The sequence below is a fragment of the Molothrus aeneus genome, chromosome 2 (assembly GCF_037042795.1).
Source record: "Molothrus aeneus isolate 106 chromosome 2, BPBGC_Maene_1.0, whole genome shotgun sequence".
NCBI classification, from domain to species: domain Eukaryota; kingdom Metazoa; phylum Chordata; class Aves; order Passeriformes; family Icteridae; genus Molothrus; species Molothrus aeneus.
In genome coordinates, this window is record NC_089647.1 from 16,624,720 (window position 1) to 16,651,414 (window position 26,695).

At 35.0% G+C, this 26,695-nt stretch overlaps 1 protein-coding gene across 1 annotated transcript in view; it reads right to left on the reverse strand.

Moving 5' to 3' along the window:
- ABI3BP (ABI family member 3 binding protein) overlaps nucleotides 1-26,695 on the reverse strand; it is a 137,219-nt gene that overhangs the window by 91,304 nt on the left and 19,220 nt on the right. Inside the window, exons 2-6 of the mRNA XM_066572001.1 lie at nucleotides 25,305-25,484; nucleotides 16,791-16,859; nucleotides 14,675-14,807; nucleotides 5,472-5,653; nucleotides 2,477-2,538 (exon numbers count right to left, since the gene is read on the reverse strand). Coding sequence (XP_066428098.1) covers nucleotides 2,477-2,538; nucleotides 5,472-5,653; nucleotides 14,675-14,807; nucleotides 16,791-16,859; nucleotides 25,305-25,484 — 626 coding nt within the window. The remainder of the gene's footprint in view (nucleotides 1-2,476; nucleotides 2,539-5,471; nucleotides 5,654-14,674; nucleotides 14,808-16,790; nucleotides 16,860-25,304; nucleotides 25,485-26,695) is intronic.

Consider the following 26,695-nt stretch of genomic DNA (forward strand, 5'->3'; position numbering starts at 1 on the left):
ACTACCCATTGTTTATGAAGGGAAGAAGAATGAGCATTCTAGAACACTCCTTTTCTTCCACTCTCTCCTGAGCTGCTGCTTACACAGCCCTGGGAGCTTAGACAAACTTAAAGGAGGAAACTGCCAAAAGAAACACAAGATGATATGTGACTGATGTTGAAAGGGCAGAATGACTAGATGGGTTGGTAACGTTATTTTCATAAACAGCCTTTAAAAATGTCCTTACAGAGAAGAGTTAGGACCATGTTGATATGAGTCAGTTGTGTCTTTGGAGCAAAATAAAGTGCAAACAAACTTGGCCTAAATCACACTCATTCTGGCTTTGCATCAATGATCTGACCACACCACTGAACCATACCACACCTAGTGCTGTGGAAACTGAAGGAACAATGTGAACTATCTGCTTTTTGGCTTTTTGCACCACTAAAACAAGAATGATAAGAGAACATTTAGAATAATCTATGGTATGTTTTCATGATAATTCTCTGGAGGGTGATAAAGCAGTGCTGCTCTGGAGTTGAGCCCTGTGAAGATCACAAAAAGACTAGATGTTGGCTCTAATCTTCCTTTCATATTTGAGCCACGCAAATATTTGGAGAACTGGTTTAGCTCATTTTCTCAGGACTTCTCCTGCATAAATAGAATCCCTACTTGCACAGAAGCAGCATAACAGTCAGGGTTCTGGCACACAGGGTTTGCTAAGAGGAGCAAAGGAACTCAGCTTGCACTCCATGGTCCAGGGTGAATTCCCTGATCTTGGGCTGTGCAACTTTAAAGACGCTCGTGGGACCAAGGGGAAGAACAGTAAAGGTGACTTCAGTAAACAGTAAAGCAACATAATGAGATGAGCACCCTCCTGAATATCTAACCAACTGGATTTATATTACTCACAAATAAAACCTTTTCTCCTGAACTCAAGACATATGTATATTTCCAATAATGTAAGCATTCCATTGATCTTACTCTGTATGTAATGCAATTATTGAAATATTACTGCCCTAAGTGAATGGACATGGCCTCAAGTTGCACTGTGGAGATTTAGATCAGATATTAGGAAAATTCATTTTCACAGAAAGGGCTGTCAAGCATTGGAAATGACTGCCCAGGAAAACAGTAGGGAAATCATCATGCCTGGAAGTGTTAAAAAATACATGGATACAGCACTTGAGGACATGGTTTAATGGTAAACATGGCGGTGGTGCTGGGTTAGCAGTTGGAATTGAGGAAGTTAAAGATCTTTTCTAACCTCATTGATTCTATGATTCTGTGCATACCTAATTATTCCTAGAAGAAAATGTATTTAATGAATTATGATTTGATTCCTGAAGGAATTCCAGGTCTGCTAATTACAGACCATTTATAATATTCTGAAATATGAAAAACAAACAATGAGAAAACATGCATTACCATTTCCTACCATGAAAATATTTGGAAAATCTCAGACAGAAGAGAATTGTGAAGAATGGTTTATTCTTTTGTAATAATTAACACTCATTACTTAACCCTCTAAAATCTTTAAAGTAAGAGGGATTTCTACAACTTTTCTTGGGACGTTGTCCATAGTCTGCCTCAGGGATAATAACCTAAAAAGTAGCAGAACAAAAAAAAAAAATCCTCCAGAAGATTAAATGCTGAAAATTGCACTTTGATTAAAAAACAAGGAAAGGAAATATAGAGAAACCAATTTAATCTCATAGTAGAATTGGTAAGGCTCAAAAGTTATGACTTAAATGTCTCTTTTTCACTGTATTAAAACCCACTAGCTGGCTTGATTTAGAGAGCCTTCATTTATGCTTCAGCTCTTGGAAGAAAAATAAATCTGGGTACATGAACCCATAAACAAATTAAATCTATCCATACTTGTTTGAGAATGTTTATGGAAAAAGTCAAGTGAGGGGAAAAAAATCTTTATTTATAAAAATCAATTTTTTTAAATTAAGTGGTAAAAATTTTACCATGCCACATAAAAGGATTTAATGGACAGCCTAGCAAACTTGATTAAATTGCCCTTTCCAGCTTCCTCTGGTTCTGCAAACACTTGCTTCACATATGGGAACTATCAGTGAATTCAGTGGGATGACTAATTTAGAAAACTTGAGTATATACAAAATTACTCTATAAAATCACATCACCATGTTTTCCCTAAGTTAACTAATCACAACAAATATCACAGTTTAATAAACCTGACTTCTACAAAGGAATAAGCAACTTCTAAATTTTGAATCTACAGCTGGAAACCATCAGATTTATCTGAGATAGGTTGGAAAAAGTGTGGGTAATCATCTCAATTACAGTTCTCAATTATTTTGTCCATCAACACATTTAAACATTTTCCACACAGTGCATTTAACAGATTGTTTTCTATATTGGCAGTTTGTGGCCTTGATAATTTCTTTCTCACTGAACACTAACAGAGAATAAAAAATTTGATCATATGAAACACGAATCAGCTTCAAAAAGAGACTGTTTTGCATACCTGTGTTTGGGAATTAGGTACCAACTTATACATATTCTGGAGTTGTCCATTTACTTTTTTACCTGTTTTGACAGAAAGAAAAATAAATTCACAGAATTATTATTTTTTTTTGTCCAAAGCAAAGCAAACCAAGTTTATCCACCTTTTATTTGTCAGCTTGGAAAGTTAGAAGGCTTAATAAAAAGCCTGTATAAAAACACACCATGGAAAAATTGTTTTGTCCTGTGTCTCCAGATCCATTAATATATCTGCAAGTCCCACTCTTCACATTTTGACAACAAGGAAATGAAATGTATTCTTCTTGTTTTGTTTATGGTTTTGTTTATCTCAGTGTTTCAACAAACTCCCAGACTTAAACTCTGAATTTTTTTCTCTTAAGTTTTCCTCTTAGTTTCTAAGTATTAGAAGTTTCTTGCGATGCAGCTGTTGAGTAAGTCAAGAAAAAGTCCTGTTCAGCACCTACTCAATTCTAGCATGCTGCTTCAAACTTTCTCTGCATCTTCCACCTTTACACTTTTCTGCTGCCCTTCCAACAATGGATGTGCAAACAAGAGTCAAGCTACATGTTTTTTCCAAATTCCATCCTAAACAGATGAGAAGTAGAAAAAAAAATTCAACTCTAAAGAAATATCAATTGAGACACCTTTAAGTTGGAAACAAGTCTTTCAAAGTGCTCGATACTTCTAAATAACAGGACTTACTATTGGCCTAAATTCAAGGGAAAAGTGACAGAAGTTTTTGAATCACTTCATGAGAAAATCATGGCAAGACAGTCTGAAATAAGCTACTTTCATCTCTTCTGAAAAAAAATCAGTTAAATAAATTTGAACTTTTGCCATGCCTTTCATGTGTTTTCAAATCATGAATTAAAAGCAGATTCTCCTCCCAGCCCCTCCCAACATGTTTAGTATATAACAAAAATTCGGCCTGTGGATTCAGCAAATCCAGGAACATGCACAAGAACTTTCAGTTTGTATAACTGATATATTCTTCAGTGGGAACAAGAACATTTACAGTGAAGGATGTTCGGTTTAGGTTGAGATGCTTCTCCTATATGAGAAGAACTTGACACAAAACAAGAAATTAGCACAGAAAAGAAATGTCTATTTGTGTTGATTGATAAACTTTACAGGCATCTGGTTGTACATTTATTATAAATATGCACTCTCTGTTTACTGGCCACATTTTCTGTATCTACCACAAAAAATATGAAAGGCTTGAATTCAAAAGTGCTGACAACTTTCCCATTATAAGATTCTTTATCAGTAGACCAGAATGTAGACATGCAGGGTAATTACAAACTCTTGGGATTTAACTGCTGCAGAAGCATCCACTGAATACACAAGTCTACACTGCAGACAAAAGAAATCTTATGTAAATAGAATATGAACTCTTAGAAGAAATAATCTTTCAACCAAATTCAATGGGTCACCATAAACTAACATGAATGATTCTCCTGACCTATTAAAAATGTAAAATGTCTGTAAGAAACAGAATTTAGAAATACATCATATAGAAAGATAAAATTTGGTGGTGTTTTCACCAGTCTTGAACAAGTAATAAACTATAAATATTTGCACTCATCACTCCCTCTTATTCTAAGTGCTGAAATAAATTTCATCACTTGCTCTACAGATGACTTTAAGATGTTTGAAATGTAGAAAAAACCAGAAAAAACCCACTTGGTAGGATATCTGTAAGGCTGCAAAGCAGAGCTTTTTGTGAATCAGGTATAGATAAAGGCTACCACCATTATCCTCTTTAAGCTATGGTATATCCATGGCATTATTCTGGACTGCTAAAAGAGCTCCATGGACACTGGGCAGGTGCTTCAAACTTACAGCTTTGTACTCTATAATTAAGGCCAACAAAACTGTTTATTAGGGAGTATGAAGGTTTTCCCAGTGTTATAAGCCACCATACTGCTCCCTTCCCCTATCCTCAAGTATATTGAGCTCTGTAACTCACCTACAATCAAAACTGAAGTCCAAATTAAATTTCAGCTGGAAATCTCATATGAATAAGGCTCTCTAATGAGAATTCCCATTCTTTACATTTTGAGTCAAGCTAAAAATACTAAGCATAGGAGTTTCCACCATCTTCTGAGCAACATCATGTTTCAAAATACCTTTATACAAATACTTGAGGAAAATAAATCAAATGGGATAATCTGTTAAGTCCTCTTCTCATTACAAGGAGGAAAACTCGACTGATGCCTGTTTCCTCTACTGGTATGAGTGATTCTTTCAGCAGTACATGGTTTTACAAGGGTTAATTTGACATCACTTTTCCTGCATTGTCTTGGGATTTCAGAGGAGAACCTTAAAATATTAATGATATCCAGCCATAGGTGTTATACACTGCTCCATGGAAACAAAAACAAAAGCATACATGACACTGCATGCTTCAGACATGATAAATATAATACTCTGATTGTAAATTAGCTTCAAGTTCATCTTTTGAGTGGAGTAACAAAGGGCTCATTGAGGCAGGACAGGCTCCATCTAACTTGAAGACCAGCTTCAATGTAAATGCAGGTGTAAAAGAAGATTCAAATAACGCTAATAATTTCCATCACTCATGATGGAAAATAAATTCAATGGATTAGTTGGGTGATGGTTGATGGATTAGTTCATTACTTGATCATCTTATTATTTATGGCCTAAGGAAAAAGCTTAGAATCCAGCCAGAAGTATAAGTATTCATACTCAACACTTGATGTGTATCTGTACTCAACACTGTTAGAATTCTATCAACCTGCAGCGGACCCTCTATTTGCAATGACAAGAGAGTACCTTTCAGAAGATTAGGTGGTAGTTTTTCAAAACCAAAATATTTCTAGTTTCAGCAATTGATAAGAGAATTTTTAGGGGCATAATGGATGGCATTTAAACCATAAAAACTTGATCAGTAACTTAGTCTAATTAATACCACAATAGAGAAAAAATACTGTCAAAATCAGCAGCTATTTGATTAACTACTGTCAAATACTTACTAGAGAGAACTGTCTTATGATTCAAAGTCTTGCTCCAAACACTATCCTCTGCATTGTCTTTAACTCCAAATTCATAAGGTGTGTTTGGCTTCAGATTGTCAATCACTGTCTCTGTAGCTGGGCAGAGCTGAAAAACCCATTTCTTGTCTTTACCTTTTTCTCTGTAGCGAACTGTATAGAACCTGCTCAGGGAAAAAAAAAAGTAGATCTACTCAAAGGAATTCACTATAACAATTTTTGTGAGAAAATAATAATGATGATGATGATGATGATGATAATAATAATAATGTTCTATTGTTCTTGTTCTTCTTTCTGGCTCTTTATGGTCACCAAATATCACAAAAGCCAGATTTATTCCACATATATGTACCCCATCATATAGACCCTGACATTAGGAATATTGTACAAAGATTAAAAGGACAGTTTCCTTATTCACAAACACCCATTCTATGCAAGGTTTTAACCACAAAGTGTAAGCTCATTGTCTGAGCAGTTCCTGTAATTCTGACATATGCCAGAACCAGTCAATTGAAGCATGAGCCTGCTAGTCAAGAAGCCTCTACTGATTTCTCAAAATCATCTATATTCATCCAGTGAAAGGTGTTCCTGTCAAAATTAGCCCAAAAACACTTTCCAGGGAAGACCAGTAATATCTGTTGTTTGTGTAACACATTCCTCATTCAGAGATCCCATTATGCCCTCACTTCAAACAAAAAAATAAACCAAGACATTACTTCCAGCAGTTTAATAACATGATGAATGCTAACAGATTGTGAAATTAGGAAACATTTCTACAGAAATTTCCCAATTCTGTCAAGGAGCACCACCCTGAAAAAGCATGACTGCAATGTTAACCAATCAAAAAAAAGGTAGTGGAAATGGTGAGAGCTTAAGCACAAGAACTCTCCTGGCTGACTATAGTCTCGTTTTCAATATACTTGCTGAATCACAACCAGAATGGAGTGGAGGTTTCTTTTCTTGGAAAAGCAAATCTCAGAGAGATTTGGCAACTTTTTAATCCAAGTATTACTGAAAATTGTTACACATAACATAAATAACTCATATCCATCATCCATATTTATCTCACATTTACATCATCTGAAAAGGGACGAATTCAGTCCGATTGTATTTTGCCACACTTAAATAGAACAACTTAATGCATGCAAATCAAGTTTGTGAGATTTATTACAGGAATTATACAGACAATTATATAAAGACAAAGGATCTCTTCCTTAAAAAAACCCAAACCAACCAAAAAAGGGTTCTTAAACAACTGAAAAAGTTTCAAAAGTCCAGACTAAATTAATTACTCCGTGGACCAAACTTAATACAGCCAATTCATAAATCTGCTTCAGCTGAAGTTACAGAAGAACACTTTCAGAGTACAATTTAGATGAAATGTGACTGTTGAGTAGACAGAAATTCCTACTTCACTATTAAAACACAACCTAAGACAAGGCAAGTGTCTCTCATGGAAAATATTTCCATACATAATGGTTCACCTTGTTTACAGATTTTATCTCATAACTATCAAATTTGGTTTTTGGCACCAAAAATATAGATTCTCCATGTAAACCAGGAGCTACAATTCAGCTCATTCAGGTACTTCACCAGGTTCCAAGATCAATATTTATGTTCACATAACTTCTTTAACTGTACTACTCTGTGTTCAAAACAAGATATAGTCTAACTTAAAACTTGAAAAGGAAAGAAAAAAAACAGTAAGGAAAAAAAAAGACAGACAAATAGTGAGTATCCTCTCTCAGTTCCAGGACTACCAAGTAATAATCTGCCTCCTTAATTCTGTGGGCTGTGATCTAATCAAATGTCAAATAATAGACCTAATTGCAGTTAAACTGACAAAGAACATTTTAAACATTTTAATGTTGCCAATCCATTATTGGCAACATTAAAAGAAGGAAAAATTCTTCTCCTTTGTCCTCTTAATCTATTTGGATGTAGTCACAAAGCCATTAACCAACAGAAGCTTATTTGAACTCCCTGTCACTGTCTTGCAAAGGATGTACCTTTAATAAACAAATTCAATCTTCAACACAAATGCCTCTTACTGGACCCCATACAGTTTTTTGGTGAGGGATTTGGAGTATAGACAGACATGAGATGTGAAGTGGAAATAGTCACCTTCTTTCCTTGTCTGAAAGAGGAATTTTCATTGATTTTCATCCTCATCCTTACCCTTTCCTACCTATTTTAATCCAATGGGATAGAAATAAAGCATTTGTATGTGATGGAGAAAAGAGAGTATACTGCTTCCGTTCAGTTATTGAATCAGTTATTGAACAATCTAAAAGAACAGCTGCATCAGAAATGAGGAGAAAAAAACTTGTTGATAATGAATAGGCTTTTAAGTGGCTGTCCCCACTTGCTTCTAGTGGACAAAATGTTCTACTTTTTAATGCTGTCTCCACACCTGGAAATTTCTTCGCTCTAATATAAATTAAAATACTAAGAACACATGCACAATAAAAAAAAAGGGCCCCATCTTTCACTTAAATTCAAGACTATTATAAAACCTGAAAACAAGATTTTCATAATTGTGCCAAACTATGCCATTAGAAAGAGAAACATACAGCTCAGAAGAAATGTGCTCTCAATTCCAAGATTTCCAAGCCTATAAAAACTTCACCAAGGGTATAATTATTTCAGTGGAAACTTGCCATAGTGAGTACTAAAAACACTGACTGTGATGACAGAATTTCCTCAACCATTTCAATAAAAAGCAATAAAAATGAAGTTCCATTTAAGAATTTGCAGGTCACAATCATTTGACTATTAAAAATATCTAAATATCTCCATGTGCTTTTGGGAAAATGCAATCATTTGTTTATAGAGTAAAAATTCAGAAATGCCATGTTTTCTCATCAAAGAACAACAACTCATTGTTAAACCAGACCAAAAAACTGCCAAATAAAATGCAATTTCAGTGTCTGCCTGAGAACACTGTACTGATTGAATGTTGTTGTAATTTTAATTTCTCCCTTTTTCAAACCTTTCTTTCATCAAAAATACAATATCAAACAGTCAACACATATAATTGAAGACATGAGTAAGCAGTAAGATCCAGTCACCACTCACATCTATCAATCCCCTTGTGGCAGTGACATACAGGCACAAAATGAATGCAGCTGGCTGAACTGGAAACATTCAGCAAAACATCTGCATAGATCCCCTCCAGAACAACATAAGGCAGGCTGAAATAGAGTGCTGTCATACTTACATAGAAGGGAAAGCTACACTACATGTTTCTCAAATAAAACATTTCCCATTATCTCTGTGAGGTAAGAAAAGGAAAAACTGATTGCTCGCCACGGGGTCCTAACAGCTAATGCACTGTGGAATCCTCCTAGGAATGCTGGTTTGATGTTTCAGCAAGGAGATGGCACACCCAGCTACACTTGGTGAGAAATTATTTCAATCTAGATCCTCAGCAGGTATAAAGACCTAACAATATTTCACTTAATTTAACAATTCATTTTGATTAATTGATTTGTTATGTGTTTTGGTGGGGGACGTTTCATCAGAAAAATGTTTATTGAATACTCTTGTATTTATATTTACAACAAGTATTAATCAAATGATTGCAGGGGTTACTCTGTTTCTTTGCCAGCTAGCACTCTATAAAACATTAGAGCTCTTTTATCAAACTCCATAAAAGTTAGTACCTCCCTCTCTCCCACTAACAGGCAATGCTTCACTCATTTGAAGATACCACCAATGAGGCCACCCTAGGAACTGCAGAAAAATTTTACCTCCTCCTTTTTTAATAGACAGCTAAAACTCCAACAATTTAAAACAGAAGGTGCCATGAGCAGGTGAGAGGGTTTTTTCACTCAGAAATAATCTCGGTAATAATGAGGGGGGAAAAAAAAAAACAAAATTGGCCACAGCAGAGGAATAAAGATCCTGCATTCATCAAGAGAGCCTCTTTCCATGTACATTTGTGCAAAATCATGGAATGTTTAGTGTCTACATTCTTGAAATTATGTATCTTTGATGATATTTTTACTTTGCTTGCCTCCACATACGACATACACAAAATGTGATGGCAGAAATAAAATAAGTAAGAACAAGTTCATAATTTAAAGGAAGCCACAAGAGCATAAGATTACTCATAGGCCAACCACTGTAGTGATTACTGCAGCTGCAGAGTCAATGTAAAAGACTCTCAGCCTGACACAGAAGGTTGTTTCTCTTCTATGTTCAGCTTACAAAGTTTGTTTTTTCAAACTCCGTGATGCAAGGCAGTGCTCAGTTTAGAGACAGCCTTTTTTTGCACTGGAAGTCAAAATAAAATGACCATTTTAAAGAAAGAGCACAGAGGGTTTTTGCTATTGAGATGAAGCAAATCTTATTCACTGTTAAAAGAAATAGAATTCTAGGATGGATAGGCAAGACATTAAGTTTTCATCTGTCAGTGTGAATGATACTGTTTTGCCAAGAATTCCAGTGCCATTTTTCCATTTTTTAACCAAATCTCATTTCAGCCAGATACCCAGAACATGCTTGCACAGTCAAATAATCAGACTCAAACAATTAGATACTGGAAATCTTATAAGGCAGATTATATAAGGATGGTTTTGTGAGATTTCAAGACTAGGTCAGTTTGTATAAATACCATGGATTTATTTGGAACCAGGTCCCAACTAAAACTCCAAACAACTTAATCATGACTATTTTAGTCCCACATAGCACTAAACAAACAATTAAGCCTTGGAGATACAAGAACATTCCAGCTCTGTGATTTTGTGTTGCCAGAGACAATCGATTAGAAAGGTCATTTCTTTTTTGTTCACAGAAATGTAATCAGAATTTTTTAAAAGAGATTATCAGCATAAGAGGTATTTATTTATATACAGTTAGACTTCATTAGAAGTGCAGCATCCATTTAATGCTAGAAAGCAATAAAAGAAATGGTTTGAACTATGATTTTTCATACACTGAGTGTTGCACAAATTGACCCGTGAAGTTGATGATATTGTTTCCTTTTTTACTGCTAAGTTTACTTTAAAGTAACTGACACTGGCATATATAAAAAATTGAAAGAATGACACTAGTGGTGGTTACCAGTTGGAGGTTTACAAAGCACTTTCTAGTTTAGTTTTGACTCTTACATAATCACTAAAATTCACTTCTTCCACTTAAAACTTTTAGTAGAATGACTGAAAGGAAGAGTGAGAGTCTGAAAAAGGAGAGACTGAAAAAATCATTCCAGTTTAAACAAGCTTTAGCATGTACTCCCTCAGCAGCAACTCAAAAGCATCTGAAACTCAAGGAGTGTGTTTGCTGCTCTATGTTTTCCTTTAAGAAATTCTGCTATATTTAAAATACATTTCGTATGACACTTTCAAGACAAAGTATGACTTAGTTGGCAGCTGCATAATGATAGAAGTTTGTAAATGAGCACAGGAGGAGATATGCACATTTCTTTCTGAATTTCAGATTTTAAAAACCCTACTTCTATGTACTATGCAACAAAAAGACTAAGTATGGACTCTTCCCTGGTTTTCCCTTACTGTTTTTCTTACTTTTTTTTTAAGCATCAGATAATAACAAAATAAACCACAAAAGTTCTGCTACTTGCAACTATGACATTAGGACATTTAAATTACAGGTAAAGCAATTAAAACAATGCCAATGTGAAAATGTCACAGCATTTAACTTAAAATAGACATACCTTCATGTTTTAAATTACTATTTTTGCATGTATCTGAAAGTGTGTTTGTTTTTCTACACAATCCACTCACTAGATTATTATACTTTACTGTATCTATAAGTTCTGCTTTAATCTAATACAGAAAACAATGGGTTTTGTTCCATCCCCTGACTTTTCTTCCTAAAGAAGTAAAAGTCAAAGTCCAGCTTTTTTGACCCCCAGCTACAGAGGTGTTCTAATCAAAGCAAATACAAAGAAAGAAAAATCTACAGAGTACTCTCTCTTTCTCAGACTTGGATGGGAGAGTAAATGAAGCCCCAGTACTTTTATTTTGACAGATCTGTCCACTAATATTTGTTTGAACACAGCTATGCAGAGAGGAAACAAACCTCTTACTCTCTTGGAAGTAAAAAAAAAAAGAGGAACTGAACGTGGCTCTGCAGCAGGATATTGTGATTTTGCCATCTTCCCTCATCAACTGTCTTCCACTGGTGTCAGAAAGCAGAGGATGCTGAGAAAGGTTCCACCAACTGTACTTTCTGGTGTTATGTAGTTTTCATTAGTTACATAAAACTAATCACTTGAGTTTTTTGATTTAGACATTTTTGGTTTATTTTAAATTCTAGTGCTAAGGGTCAGATGAGAGGTAATAGTCACTTCAAGAATGCTTCAAAATTTCACCTTCCATTTTTGGTCCACAAAAATGGCAGTGAATACTTTTGTTACAACAAGGGATTAGCATTTGGGGTTATCTTGAGGGTAATATCCAGCACTCTATTGGCTTATGCTCTTAATCTCTAGGGAGTTAAGCCAAAAGAATGGTTTGTTGAAAAATGTCACAGCAAATTTTTTCGTTGGAGTTTCTTAAAAATCTCATCGATACAGAAGACCACTATGTTCCCTGAAGAAGGAAGCAGTAATTTCACTGAAGCAGTAAAAGATATTAAGGCTGTTTGAGAATATGGCACCTCTTATTCCAAACTCATTTGCTCACAAAACCAGATCTTCCAAGGAATATCCCACTGAGGTCAAACTTGCACTGGAGAAAACCTTGGCCAGCAGAATTGCGCTATTCCATGTGGTTTCTATCTTCTGACTCAGTAACACATTGAAATAACTGTTATTATGCAACACTTGTACAAAAGCCTAACATCCACATGGAGATGGTAAAATCTGAGAACAGTGACTCCATTTCAGGTCATGGGGAGTTACAACTTTAAACCTTGGTGGGAAATTGACTGACAGAACTGAGTTAAGAGGTTCTGAGTACTGCTATGTACTGCCAATGCCAAAGGTTAGAGGTCAGCCACTAACAGCAATCTTGAGGATGATTAACCGTCACAGTGAGGAGAATATGACAGATGAAAAAGCATCAAGCCAGGTAGACTGCCCTGAAATAGATTGAATTTTCGGTGAATCTGTTACTGGCTTTTTAAGTCTTGTACTTTTATCACAACACTAACTTGCTAAGAATAGACAACTTCCTATTTTTTTCTTATTGTACATTATCAACAGTCATTCAAATTAATATAATAAATTACTAGTTTTTCTTCTACACACTGAGTAGAAATATATGTGGATCTAATCTCTCTTAAAATTCTAGATATACACACCATGGTCACATAGACAACTGTTTTCATCTTTTATATGAATCACAAGCACTTTGGTCCAGTAAAGGTAATATTAATAAGAGCACCACTTAGGTGACTTTCCTTCTCTTCATTAACTGCCTTGTTATGCTTGATTGCAAAAATAAAATATGGTTACAGGTATATACCTATCTTTGATAAGATAATTTGTAACGATATAAATGTTTTTAAACTAGCTACTCCTGTCTGACAATATTTCAATAAAATGTGCACTTTAATCCCCGAGAGGAGGAATACTTCAGAATATATTCTAAACATAGCAAGACACTAGGAGCACACTGCCCTAACTGAAAAACTGTGTTAGAAACTTTGTTCCCACTTTGAGTCAATGAGTGCCCAAAAAGAAAATTCAGCTACTGAGGAGAAAACACAGAATTGATGAAGGCATGCTGGGGGATAACATTTGCCTTGAATTTCCAGGTGGATTAATACGGGATATAGATTTCTCCTGAAGCGTTCTTCATTCCCACAACATTGGTGCTGACACATCACATAAAGATAAAACCACTATGTTAGAACACTTTACAAGCTCATCCAAGATCAGCTCATTTCTTTAGTTTCACAGAGTAGGAAAATATTTGCTTCTTCCTTTATTGAAAGAGCAAAATCTAAGCCTTAACCAACTTTTATTTCTATTGAAGAAAAATCTGATCAAATTTCATCCTTGGACATTTACTAACATTCCATAACTGTTTCCTAACAAACACTAACATTTTTTTAATAGTTTGAAATTCTGATTGGTGATGAAGATCCAAAATTTTTTCATGAGAAGTTTCTGATGCTTGAAAAGGATCAGTCCTTTTGTGAGGTATGAAACTTTTGTAAAGGTATGAAAAAAGTAATCCTGGCTAAATGGGATGTGTTTTTTAACATAGCCTATATTTGACATCCAGTTTAATTGTGTCAGCTAGAGTTTTCTTATGAACACCTGAGTAAGAAAAGTCAAGTCTAAATTAGACAGCTACAAATTTGACAAATATTAAAGAGGTAAAAGAAATGTTCTAAACCAAAAAAAAACCCCAAAAGAACATTTAAAACCCAAAAGATAACAGTTGCAAAACATGTAGATGCATCCCATGGGTTCACGATGTTTCTTTTTAGTTTTACAAAACACTGTTGAGTAGAATAGAGCTTCACATAATATAAATGAAAGTAAAAATATTCAAGGAAGAATATAAAGAGAAACACAAGTAGGGAAAACATCTGCATTAGCAATTTAAATAATTTTATTCATCTACAGAGGGTTGAGTAAACCATAATAGTGCACTTAAATGAGAAGCTCTTCTGCACTATGACTTCTCTTGAAACTGCTTCTTGGCGAGCCTTCCTGAGTTTCCCACTCACTGTGTCACCCAGTAAATGCCAAAAATACTGACATAAAAGAGATCCTTTTTTACAGAAGAGATCCTTTTTTACTTACAACAGAAAAATAATGAAAGATGTACTGCATCAGTTTTAGAGATAAGACAAAATAAAGGAAACAAAAATCAGTGTTACAGCATCATTCCCCCACCTCAGCACAACAAAAGGCTTCTTTTACACTATTTCAGTCAACTCTAAAGTGAAATTTTTCCTGTAATTCAACAAAGTTTCAATTGGTTCAGATACAAATGAAGGTAGAGCTAAGGCCATTAGTTTAAGAACAAAGGATCCAGTGTGAGATACAAGATTTGTACTTCAGCATGTAGACATCTCACTAAAGTTGCGGTCAAGTAAAGATTTGCAAAGCACTAGCATGAGCAAATGAGAAAACTGACTTCACATTCAGAACTATTGTTTACCACATTTTAATTTTCACTGTAAATTTATATTATTCACAGCAGGGAGCTGCCCTGAGTGAACTCATGGTAGTAATAAAGCCTGTCCTTTTCTGTTGTTACCTGTCACTAGCACAGTTACTTGTTGCTGTCCAGTCATGTTGAGGGTTGACAAGGATGCCCCAAGAGAGGAACACAGAGGTTGGGGTGAGGGTGCCAACCACCAGCTGCAGAGGCTTCTGTGTCTTGTTCCGACCTACATAAGGAGCATATGAAGTTAATTTCTCTCTCCTGCATTATATAAAGTTTTTGCAGATGGACAATTAAGTAAATCATGATCTCTTCTAAGCTTGAAGGGAAAGGTACAACAGTTCTCTAATTTTCATGGTCACTATTTTTAACATGTGATTTTCAAAAGTGACAGTTTCACATCATCATTCCTTCAACCTAACATTCCAGTTAAAACTAGTTTTTGAAAATGGTCATTTGGTGGTTTAAGTACACTTAGTATAAGAATAAGCTATTGGTAGATTAAATTAAAAACTCTGGCTATCTTGGACTATATCAAGACACGACAGAGTCCAGGACATTAGAAAGTCTCCGTGAATGTGATAAAAATAGTATCTTCTTGGCAGGTTTCTCAGTAACACTGCAAATATATCTACACATAATAAATATTTTCTAGAGCATTCTTAAGAGTAAAATAAAACCTACAAAAGTTCTTTTGCTTTTAACTGAAGGCAGATCTGAATCAGTGTCTTTATCTGCAGGAATTTTCTCTTTTAATTACCGACTACGTTGAAATCAGGTTTTTCAGGATACTGAACTTCAGCTTTGCTCTATATAAAGAAGCAGAGCTCTTGTAGGGAGAAAGAACTTATTTTTAAAAAAGTTTAAATGCTAATAGATGGAAATGAACAAATTATGTAGAGACTCTATTTTGAACCTGTAGTTTATGAACTACTACCTGCCCAAGGAGAATCTCTGGTGTTTAAAAGATGATTGACTATAGGAAATCAATATATTCTTTACATCACATTACATATTCCAAAACTCTAAAGGATCTGTACCTCCTCAAAACATACAGGTGACCAACATTTCCTGAAAATTTATAAGCCACTGATCTAAAGGGTTTTTTCTCACTGTTGTGAATCAGATTTTACTAACTTTCTACTCACACCTTGTTAATCCTATTACCTCTTCATTTAACCAGCCCCAGTGACAGCCTGTTTTGTATTTTCAACCAATATATGTGTGTACATTTAGAAATGTTAACCATGCTGGTTTTAACTTTTTTATATTGATGATGAATATGTTGCTACAAAACCTACATTAAAAACCAACATATATATGTTGCATCTGAAGGGTAAATCACTTTCCAAAATCTTTCCAGACATATTGTGTTACACCTAGCAAAGAGCAAGAAAAGATTTATCCCAAATATTACCAGGAGTTAGGAAAAAAAAATCATCCAAAGATCATAGAATAATTTGGGTTGGAAAGGACTTTTAAGGTCCTTCTAGTCCAAGTCCTCTGCCATGAGCAGGGACATCTTCAATTGGATCAGGTTTCTCAGACGTGATCTGTCCAACCTGACCTTGAGTGCTCCCAGGGATAGGTCATGAGTTTATTTTTTGTAACAGTCCAGTCATCCTGCAAGAAGTCTCCACATTAAAGTACAGAATTAAGTCTCCATATTAAAGTAAGATTTGACAATATTAATGGCATGATTAAGGTCATATAGAAAGACTTTGAAACAATGAGAACAAAATTCAGATTTCTACTTTGCTGTGTATAGATTCAGCTGGAAATATCACTTTCTGTAACTTCTTGCAATAGTAAACTTAGTAGTAGATTGATATAGAGACAGACACACACTACCATTTTCCAGCGAGGAACTAAGAACATTAACATGTCTATGGATGAAGGAATCCTTACTTGTAATTTGGAAAGAATAATTTTAATGTCTTTAAACATCAGAAATTAATATTCTAAATTTCAATTCTCATTTGTAAGAATTTTGTGCAAAAAAAATCTTTAGGTACATCTTCATGTTTTGAGCACCATGTGTATGGCTACTGACTAGGGAATGCTGTCCTATGTTTTACCTTTTCACATATGGAATTTGTGCATCCCAGTGAGATGCCTACAGGTAGAAACATCTTTTCAGAGAAACCCAGCACAAGGGTCTGTTTTCTTTGAAATATTTTAAGAAAGAGATGCAGTAATATTAAAATACCTGAACAAGATTTCTTGTTATTTGAAACACGTGCTGGTCTTACTGAAACCAAATACCGCGGCTCTGCATCTACAAATGAAGGAAAAAGGAATTAGTACAGTTGTGCTATTTATTGAAAAAGAGATTAATCTGAAATTAAGAAGAAAAAGTCAAATAGTTAGTGAATTCTTGACACATTGTCCAATCTTCATGATCTTTAGGCTGTTTTCTTTAAAATTCATTGAGTTCAAAATGATAAATGATTTGATTAAAACGAAGTTGAGATATTTATTTTAGTTTGGGGAATTCCTCTTCAGAAATAAGATTTTCCCTTACACTTAAAGCCAGGTGTCAGAGATTTCTGCCCTTCTTAGTTATTTAAAACCAAGCTCTATTCCCTCTTAACTGCAACATGAGAGAAGGAGATTCCAGCAAGATGTCCACGGGTAGAATTTGGCTCACTCTCTACTGACCAAAATTATTTTTACTATTGCTTTTAAAAAACAGGATTACTCTACATAGAATTCTTATTCTAGTTTAGATACATTTATCTAAATGTATAAGTATAAATAAGAGACTGAATTTCCTGGGTATTTCAGTGTAAGAGGCACCTTGAATTCTACCAGCTAAACAGAACTGCTAAGAAATAATTCATTTTTCTCGTACACTCACTTTTCTGTAAAGAAAGAGAAAGGAAAAGCAGTACCAAAAAAACCAAAAGCTTGCTGTACTACTGAAAAAGTTCTTCCAGTGTGGGGAAAACCACTCTAACTTATTTGATTCTGTGCACATAAAGCACTGGAAACCCATACTATGAATGTACCTTAATTGTTTAATTAGTCATTTAAATGGGTTTCATCTGCACCAAATAACCAAGATAAGCATTGAAAACAGCTGTTCAAAGCAGTGTGGAAAAAAGAATTAGTTAAAAAAATGAACTCCAAAGTGTAAATACATTTAAAAAAATGAACTCCAAAGTGTAAATAAAAAAAATTTTTTTTAATATTGAGAGGGGTACACAAGCGTGGGAGTGGTGTAACCACTTGGATATTTTTTTTTATTGAGACTGAAAAATAGAAATAAACAACACTTTAAAATAATTTTGTTTCCCTGTATTGTAAACCCAGTTTTCTGCTCTGCATTTATGCCCACTTGTGAGATGTTATAACTCTCACAAAGTATTCAACAGGATTATTTTAAAACATGACCTTGAAAGTTCAAGAACTACAAAGCCAGTCTTCAAAACTAAGAATTTATGGGTTTATCAGTAAAATGTCCAAGAATTGTGAAAGAAAACTATTAAAATACTTTGAAACAGTTTTTCCCTGCTCCATAAATGGAAAAATTAATTCTGGCTGAAATCAGAAATGACTTGTGTAGCAGTATAGAAATAGATAAGTGCTAAACAAAATATGGCAATACACAAAGACTGTTAATGCCTCACTACAAAACCTGGCAGCTTTCAGGATTCATTAGTTCTAGCAGGTGTTCTTGTTCTGTAACAAAGTGTTTTCTGTGGAAATATTTTGTGCTATATGCTGTTCATTAAGCTTTATTTTGGTGAGTTCAAAATATTGCCTTAATAAAGAATACAACACATTCCCATTTTCCAGAGGATTCATGGCTCTTCTGACTGTAATACAACCTAAAAAAGGAAGCATTTAGGAAAAGAGGCTGAGACTAGATATTGAGAGAGAGCTGTTAGAGAAGAGGCAGGTTTAAAAAGTACCACTTCTTTAGAACCACTGAACTTAAGACACTATTATGATCATTTTAACTGAAATCAGAAAATGAATTTGTTAAACAAATCCACTCAATACATGGGATACAACAATAAGTTTCTGTACTGTGTTTAAGCTATATCTTAATTTAGAAATATGATTCCATGATTCCTGAGCACAATTACCCATGCTACTATATAGATATTAAGAGTAGAGCAACTCTAATTTAAGTTAAATTCATTGGTTTTATGCACAGTACCAAAGCATTATGCATGGACAGGAGGGCACATGCCTTGAAATGCTTTTATTCTGGGCAGATATACATTCTATATCCAAGACACATGAAATTAAAAAATGCAGAGAGCTTTTTCAATATCATATAATGAGCCCTGACTCATTAGAATTGGGAGTTGTTTCTTAGTCTTCCACTGCAAATCAACATTTCTTTTAGTAAGTTCAGAAGACTACTGAGTTTCTACACGGATTCAGTCTTGCTGAGAAATATGACTATCAGTCATCATCACAATGCTGAAATCATCTGATGCTACTATGACTCAATTCATTTTCAGGGCGTTCAAACATTGCCTCACCCATGTATTAAATTCTGTCAAGTTACAGGAAATATTTCATGATAATCTGTGTTCTTTTATGATGCCTATACAGTCATAATCCATGGATTCCATGGATTCTTATAGACAGATCCATGTCTATAAGAAGCAGGAATCTTGGGGAGAGGTGAGTAAAACAGCAGAAGAAAATGAAAATTCTGCAGAATACCAGAACTCAAATAAAACCATAATTTGCACTAATTCATGTAATGCTTAAGAGATAAATTGCTGAAATAGAAGGTAGGTAGGAAAATGCGATAGTCAGTCAAAAAAATATGGATGTTTGACTGGATGTAATTATGATTCACAGAACAAATCAGCAATTTGCATGAAAATATATTTAAAAAGAGAAGCTTGTTTGAAAAATAAAATTATAACCTCAAGTAAAAGCAAACTACACCACAGAGTACAGAAAATCCTGTTTGCAACTGAATATTTCTTAGTTTTTCTGAATTGCATTTAGTAAGAAAAGGATAGTTACGTAATTAAGATCAATGTTGAAATGTCTGGACACAGATGCATGAACCCAGCATCTGCCTCTAAAATAATTTCAACATTAATCAGTATATAACAGAGACATATATGATGAAGATGCAAAATACAGACCTATGAGGATCCACATAAATGAAGGATCACTACAAACAATGCATGCTTTAACAAGTTAAGCTTGAAATACATTTGTCAGTTTGCTATGAAAATCTTAGTAGCTCCTTGATGCCTAAGACATTCTTGGAGGGCTGCTACTCTAAGACCACTTTTTTCAATCTATTACTGTCTAACCCCCTTTATTAAGGCTAGAACAACTAATATCTTGGCTAAGAACTCCTTTCAGATCAGAAATAAAGTCCACAGAATGACCACCTTCAATTCTTTAACCACAAAATACTCTAGGAAAATGCCCACATGTACCAGAGAAGTGCTCCTCCATAAATCCATGCCTAATTATTAGTGGTATAATTCCCCAAACATAGGCTATTATATTAATAAATTAAATTATTAAAAGAATAAAGCTTCTATTATCCACCTTAATAGCTTATGAAGACAACCAGAATGTAACAAAAATACGTGCCACTGACATATCAGATTAACAAAGGAGAACACTTTCACATGCCATCAGCTAGGCTATCAAATCAATGGCAGCAGGCAACTAACACTACACTACAAAATGCTAGGAAAGTCTGCCTCTGTTCAAGCACACTATTCAGGGCCTAGCCAGTATGCACTTGCAAGCAAAACAATGTAAGTATGAACTGACTGATGAACGTAGATAGAACTTAGAATCTTAAAATAGTGTTACAAATGCATCATTAGAATTCATGGACCACTGGATTCAGAAATCAAAACAAAGTATTTTTTTGCTTCAGGTTGCAGGCCCTTAATCCATATTTAGAGATTGCTAAAAACTTACCATGGGATGTTGTTAAGGACAAAGTTGGAGGAAGGGGAGGATGGAAAGTATTGTAGTGTAACAAGCATGGGAGAAGACAGAGAATTGGGACAAAGAGGCTGGCATGAATGATCCTGCTGCTGATCAGTGCACTTTTCTAGAGGAAGGGGCATCTGCTGGACACCTCCAGCTCCTCCCTTCCACTAGGCTCTGCTAGCATTAGCAATGGGAACCTGCTTTCTGGGAAGTTAGCAGGAGGCAACATAATGCTGAATTAACATTCATGTTATTTGGCATCTTGAAAAGCACGCAGCTAATACAACTGCCAGTCTCTGGTAACTGATAAGAAACTGCACAGCAAGATCTTTTAGCTAATCACTGCCCTAGCACAGATCCTTGAGTTACGCTTTCTACAATGTGCTCAAGGTGGTACTAGAACCCTCTCATATACATACATAAACATGAAATTCACACAACACTTACTGGCAGTGTTATGAAGCAGGATTACCAATACATTCTCCTCTTACACTGTGCAATCTTGTGCAAGAAAAGGAAAAGTAAAAGCATTGCCCAACTTTGAGCTGGTTTTAGAAACTGAAAGGGAAAATAATTTTGCTCATTCTGTTAAGTAATTGCTGTTCATTCTTGCAAAAATTCCTGCGTCCACCCAACTTTTTGGGTTTCTCCAACAGTATCAACAATTTCTAGGAGGTGGGCTTGCAATCTTCCTAGACAAGTTAGAAAAGACACAAATCTCTTAAGCAAGTACTTTCTTTACAAGTCAGGAAGACTGAAAAAATTAAGATAAAGTTTTAAGTCAAGCCCAGAGCTTTTGGATGGGTCCATTCACCTTTCTATCAGTGTAGCGGAATTAACCTCTCGATATCTTTTGACACTGAATAGCTTTCATGACCAAAAATCATATTGTTTACTGTCATGTGAGCACATAAAGTACACTCAGCACAAACCACATCTGGTGGCCTGAAACAGAGGCACAATTCTTGGGAACAAACTTTGCTGCTGCCTTGTCATTGACATTTCAGTATATTCAGATCTATCTGCTAGAGCATGAAGCTGCTTAAGACTTTGCTGCCAGCAGAAGCTCATTACAAGTTCAGGAAATCCAACAGGATCTTTTTCTCTTTGCCCATGCCCTCTGCAGGCAGATCCCAATTTGTTGATAATGTTATCCAATTGCTGCCACAATTACTATATAATTAAACGAAGGGAAAAGAGATATTTTAAGATAAGAATTACTGCAGTGAGGTGCTGAATATTTTAATGGATGAAATGTAGGTGAATATCACATGTACAAAATCATATATCTTTTCTGAAAATCCTAGGAAATGTCATGTCCTTTATAATTGCTTTAAAAATATATCCATCTGTAGACATGTAATTTTATAAATAAATACATCTGCTGACTTCAAGCTTCCTGTTAACAGGATCATAAAAGTGTGAGACCCAGCAGAAAAACTGACAATAAATTTCATATTAATCTACAACGGGTTGGAAATATAGAATTTCTGGGTCTTACAAATATATATTGTTGTGTTTATTGCCATCTTCTATATTCCAGTTCCAACTGGGGACAATTATCCCAAACAAAATTCCAATTATGCTGCTCCATTAACAAAACCAGGGATGTAGAACTAAATCAAAGAAATGTGGAAATGTCTGCAAGGCACTTCATTCTACTTGTAGACACTCTTTTTTAGAAAGGAGAAATTATATTTTAAAGGACTGATGTGTTTTAGGAAGGGAATAATGACTTGTATGTGAGGTCTGTGTGTTTTTTACATTAACCTAACACATAAATTAATGTTGTTTTTTTTTAGCAGTGTCTACAGCTGATTGTGTATCTCTACAATTTTTCCTTAAAAATTTTCACAGAATAAACAATTTTAATACTACCAGCACAAGATCCACTTTCATGGATCTTCCATTTTCCTGGATCTAATCTCTCTCCCAGGGGATTATATTCCACAGCATTGCTCCTTAATGCATTAGAAACACATACAAACCTTTTAGAGAGTAACAAATGCCATTAAACATCCATTTCTCATCTTTACCTTTCACTACAGACTGATTTAAGGTTGTGATCATAGTCCCTAAATTGACTGGGCAAGGTTTCTCTTTCCACGAACTACTAAAACTGACAAGGGAGGAAGCATTAAATTGCATTAGTCCTGGTCTAAATAGACCACAATAAATTTTCATATTTGGGAACCACTTCTTCCACATTCTGCTCAATAAATGCCTCACCTATCACTGTTCAGGGAAACCACCTGCTTTCTGTAAAATTCAGATAAGTCAAAGCATGAGAGGACCAAATAGGAGTTCTCAGGAAAAAAAGGAATGATTTTTTTTTTTTTGTATAAACCTAGTTGTTTTGACTGTGGAAAAATGTGTGGAACACACTGAAGACTATTTTTAGAGTGTGCAGCAGCACTTGGATCACTAGAGTATCTAGAACATGGGATTGACAACCTTGAGTGTGAAATTTAAAAGTACATTGTCTTAATATGAAGACAATATACTAGGCCAACTTTATCACATTGTACTAGAAGTACAAAGATAATTTGAGATTTTTCAGCAATAGAGTCTAAAGGGTTTATATCTTTGGCATATTTCTTGAGAGTATTTTTATTGTCCCTCTACAACACCTTGCTTTTTCTAAAATCAATATAAAGTATATGCTAGAGCTGAGGTCTCTGGCTGCCACAATAAAACTTACTCATTGTTCCTAGAATTGAGAACCATTCTGCAGTTCTTCCAGTTTCTGCCAGCAACTGATCCCTAAATACGATGGGGAGGAGGGAGTGTGCTAGCAATCATCTCTGTCTTCATTTCTGCCACACAAGTCACTCTAAAGTAGAGCCAAAAGCACAACTGATGTTTATTGCTTTAGCTCGTGTTCCATACATATTTGGAAAGCACAGTCAAAGCTGCAGTTTAATGTTGTGTTTAATATTTGTGAAATGGGAAAGATTATGCACTCTCTGCTTCCAATAAATAAGTCCCCAAGGCATTCAATCTAACCCTAAATCTCTCAACTTAAACCAACTTAAACCACTTAAACCAACAGATCCAATAAACGTACTGGTAATTGCCTCAAATAAATGTTTGCAACTTGAAGTACTTATTGCTGATAACTTCTTTTACTCCTGTCTTTTCAAAATCTTCATTTTTCTGAAGGTTAGAAATGCTTGTTTTGCTACCTATATTATGTTGCATTTTCCATTTTTAGTTACTGGACATTCAGAAGTCACAAGCATAGATTTATTGTCACAAGGAAACTGACAATTTCTATCAGCATGAGGGAGATAAAATTTTGACATTATTCTCCTTTGAAATAATCATAAAGGAAGAGTATTCCTCAACATTTGTGCTTTTTCCTCTCCAGACACCCTACAGCAAATGGATATGCATATGGTCAGTGCTCTGATGTGCTGTGGAACTAAAGAAAGGAGCCTAGAGACCATCCATTAACTGTTAAGGTTACAGCTACAAAATATCAATACACCTGAAATTCCAGGTGACCTTGAGCTTTCAGTTTTGCAAAACATTAGATAAAAAAGCTTCTATTACATAGGGAGTTAAAATGATCTTACACAATGTTACATTCAGTCCTTTTTCGCTCTTCCCTAAGATCTGAGTATCTGAAAAAATTAATCCTCAAAAATTAATCCTCACTACTCCTGCAGCAGGTGTTGTTATGCCTAATGCACAGTATACTACAGAAAATCCTGTACATTATTCTTAGTGAACTGATTCAAAATTTACACATAGGATGAATCAGGTAAGCCAGACCCAGCTTAAGTGATGGTTATGAAGTCAAACACTGGGTGGGTGATAGAATTACAGAGAGATCCCAGAAGTACCAACTCATGAAAAGGAAAGTTAACCTTTGCCACAGTGATCCTATCAGTCTCCCATATCTTAATTATTCTGTGTCTAACATCTTACTTTTTCAGTTTTTATTCTGCAGTTTTCAGTCTGAAGCAGACACCCACAATGGCCTTAACTGAACACATCAAAAACATTACGGTTATTACTTCTATGCTCATGCATCCTTTCCTCTCCCTTGCTTTACACCAAGACCACCAGCATAACAATGATGAGGGTAAATTGATTCATTTCAGGCTAGAAAAATCTAAAGAAATCAATAGGAAAATCTTAGGGGTTTAACAGGTCAAATCCTGATAAATCAATGTTTTAACAATTCATTCTTCCTTCCTTCTCCCTATTCCAGATAACAGGATATAGCATTCATGACATGGTTTAATCTCTTCCATAAAACAGCTCATGGAATTCCATTGGTAACTTCTGACATGGAAGTTAGAGGTTAGTCTATAACATGCAATACGGGAGTAGATCCCTACAAGAAGAGGCATCATGTTGATATGAATGTTTCTGTCAAAAGGAATCAACCACACAATTCTCAAGACTCTTTCACTGCTTCTTCTATTGTTTGTTAAAAGCATGTACATTTTTCTGCTATTCTCCTTTATAGCTGCATCTTCAGGCAAACCATCCCATCTGATGTGTGAGTTGTTCAAGTGTAATGCAGGCTCTCACTAAAACGAAAATCTCCAAAACAAATACCAGTAAGCAAAATTTCCAGACAAGAAGAACTAGCTGTTCTCCTTGAAGGACCGGCTAATTACACTTTCCACTGAAATTCTTTACAGCAACCTTAAAAAAACACAAAGAAACAATAAGAGCTAACCCAATAAAACAAAAAATTAGGTGAACAAAACATTCATACTCTCCTCAGTTTCTTCCCATAATTCAATACAAAGCAAATATGTCTTACCGAGCTCTGTTACATAGTTTTTTCCTTCTGAAGGTAAAGGGATGTACTGATTAGAAAAGAAGTTGCTTCCATAACCCAGGACAAAACCTTCTAGTTTGGTGCTTTGACTCGGTCGAAGATACCTCATGCAAACAGTGTCATCTGTGGCATTGATCTGAACCTTCAGACTCTGCCTTTTCACTGGGGAAAGAGTGAAAAAGAGGAGATCAGAATGCATTGCCTTGCCATCACATATTGTAATGGAACATTACAAGATAACAATATAGGGCTGTTTAATTTGCTAATAGCATGCAAGTGAAAAATTTCTTATAGGTGATGTCCCCTGGAAAAACACTGTACTTATAAAAGTGAACTAACAGTCATGCATAATAGTGGTTGCCAACATGACTGTTTTTCCACTAGTTTAGCATTATCATTTGCTTTAACATCTACAATTGCAGTAGTAAGACCATGCATGAAGTAAGTGGAAAAAATGCAAGTGTTTTTTCCTTTAAATGCAAGAGTTATGGTATTAGTACATATTAGCCATATGTAGGACCCATAGGAGAGAAATGTACAAGTTTTTGGTTTGATTTTTTTTCCTTCTTAGTAGAAAATATGAAGTTGTAAAATTAAGTTAATCAGTTAATCACACTCAAAAATTATGTTAGAGGATAAACAACTAGATCCAAATAAATCTTCTACAATTTCCCCCCCTATGTTGGGCTGGAAATGTAATTTTGTATTTGGAATTACACCAGGACACCTAACTAACATAAATACTTTACTCAAAACTACAAAAGAACTCTTTTTAAACATTCATTTTTATGCTTTCCAGGGGAACAGCACATAAAGTAAGAAACATCTTGTATATCCATCTGCAAAAATTTAACTTGTAGCAACAGAGAATGACTTCACAACAGAATAAATAACTTTTTAGGCTACAAGTTGGTGTTTTGGCTTCTTCTTGGTGGGGTAAGGGAGGATTGGCTTTTCCCTTTTGCTTCCTTGGTATGTACAATTTTAGTACTCCCTTGTTACTGTTAGGCCTATCATATCTTCAGAACTGTTGAGTTGCTGGCTTTCCCCCAAACTTACAACACCAGCACTGGACTAGTACATTTTGTGTTGTTATTTCTCTTCTCATTCTCAAAATATAAATTTTTATCCCCAGCAGATTTTCAGGCATCTGTTCAAACATGAGAGCTGAAATTAACTTATCAGGAAAAACCCGAATTTTGCAGATAATAATTTTGATTCAGGAACTAAATCCTGAAGAACAACTAGGAGATAAATGATAAATAATACATCATCGAATAATAGGATAGAGCAATACTAGACTTTTCTTTTTCTTTCTTTCTTTCTTTTTCTTTCTCTTTCTTTCTCTTTTTCTTTCTCTCTGTCAGTAATTG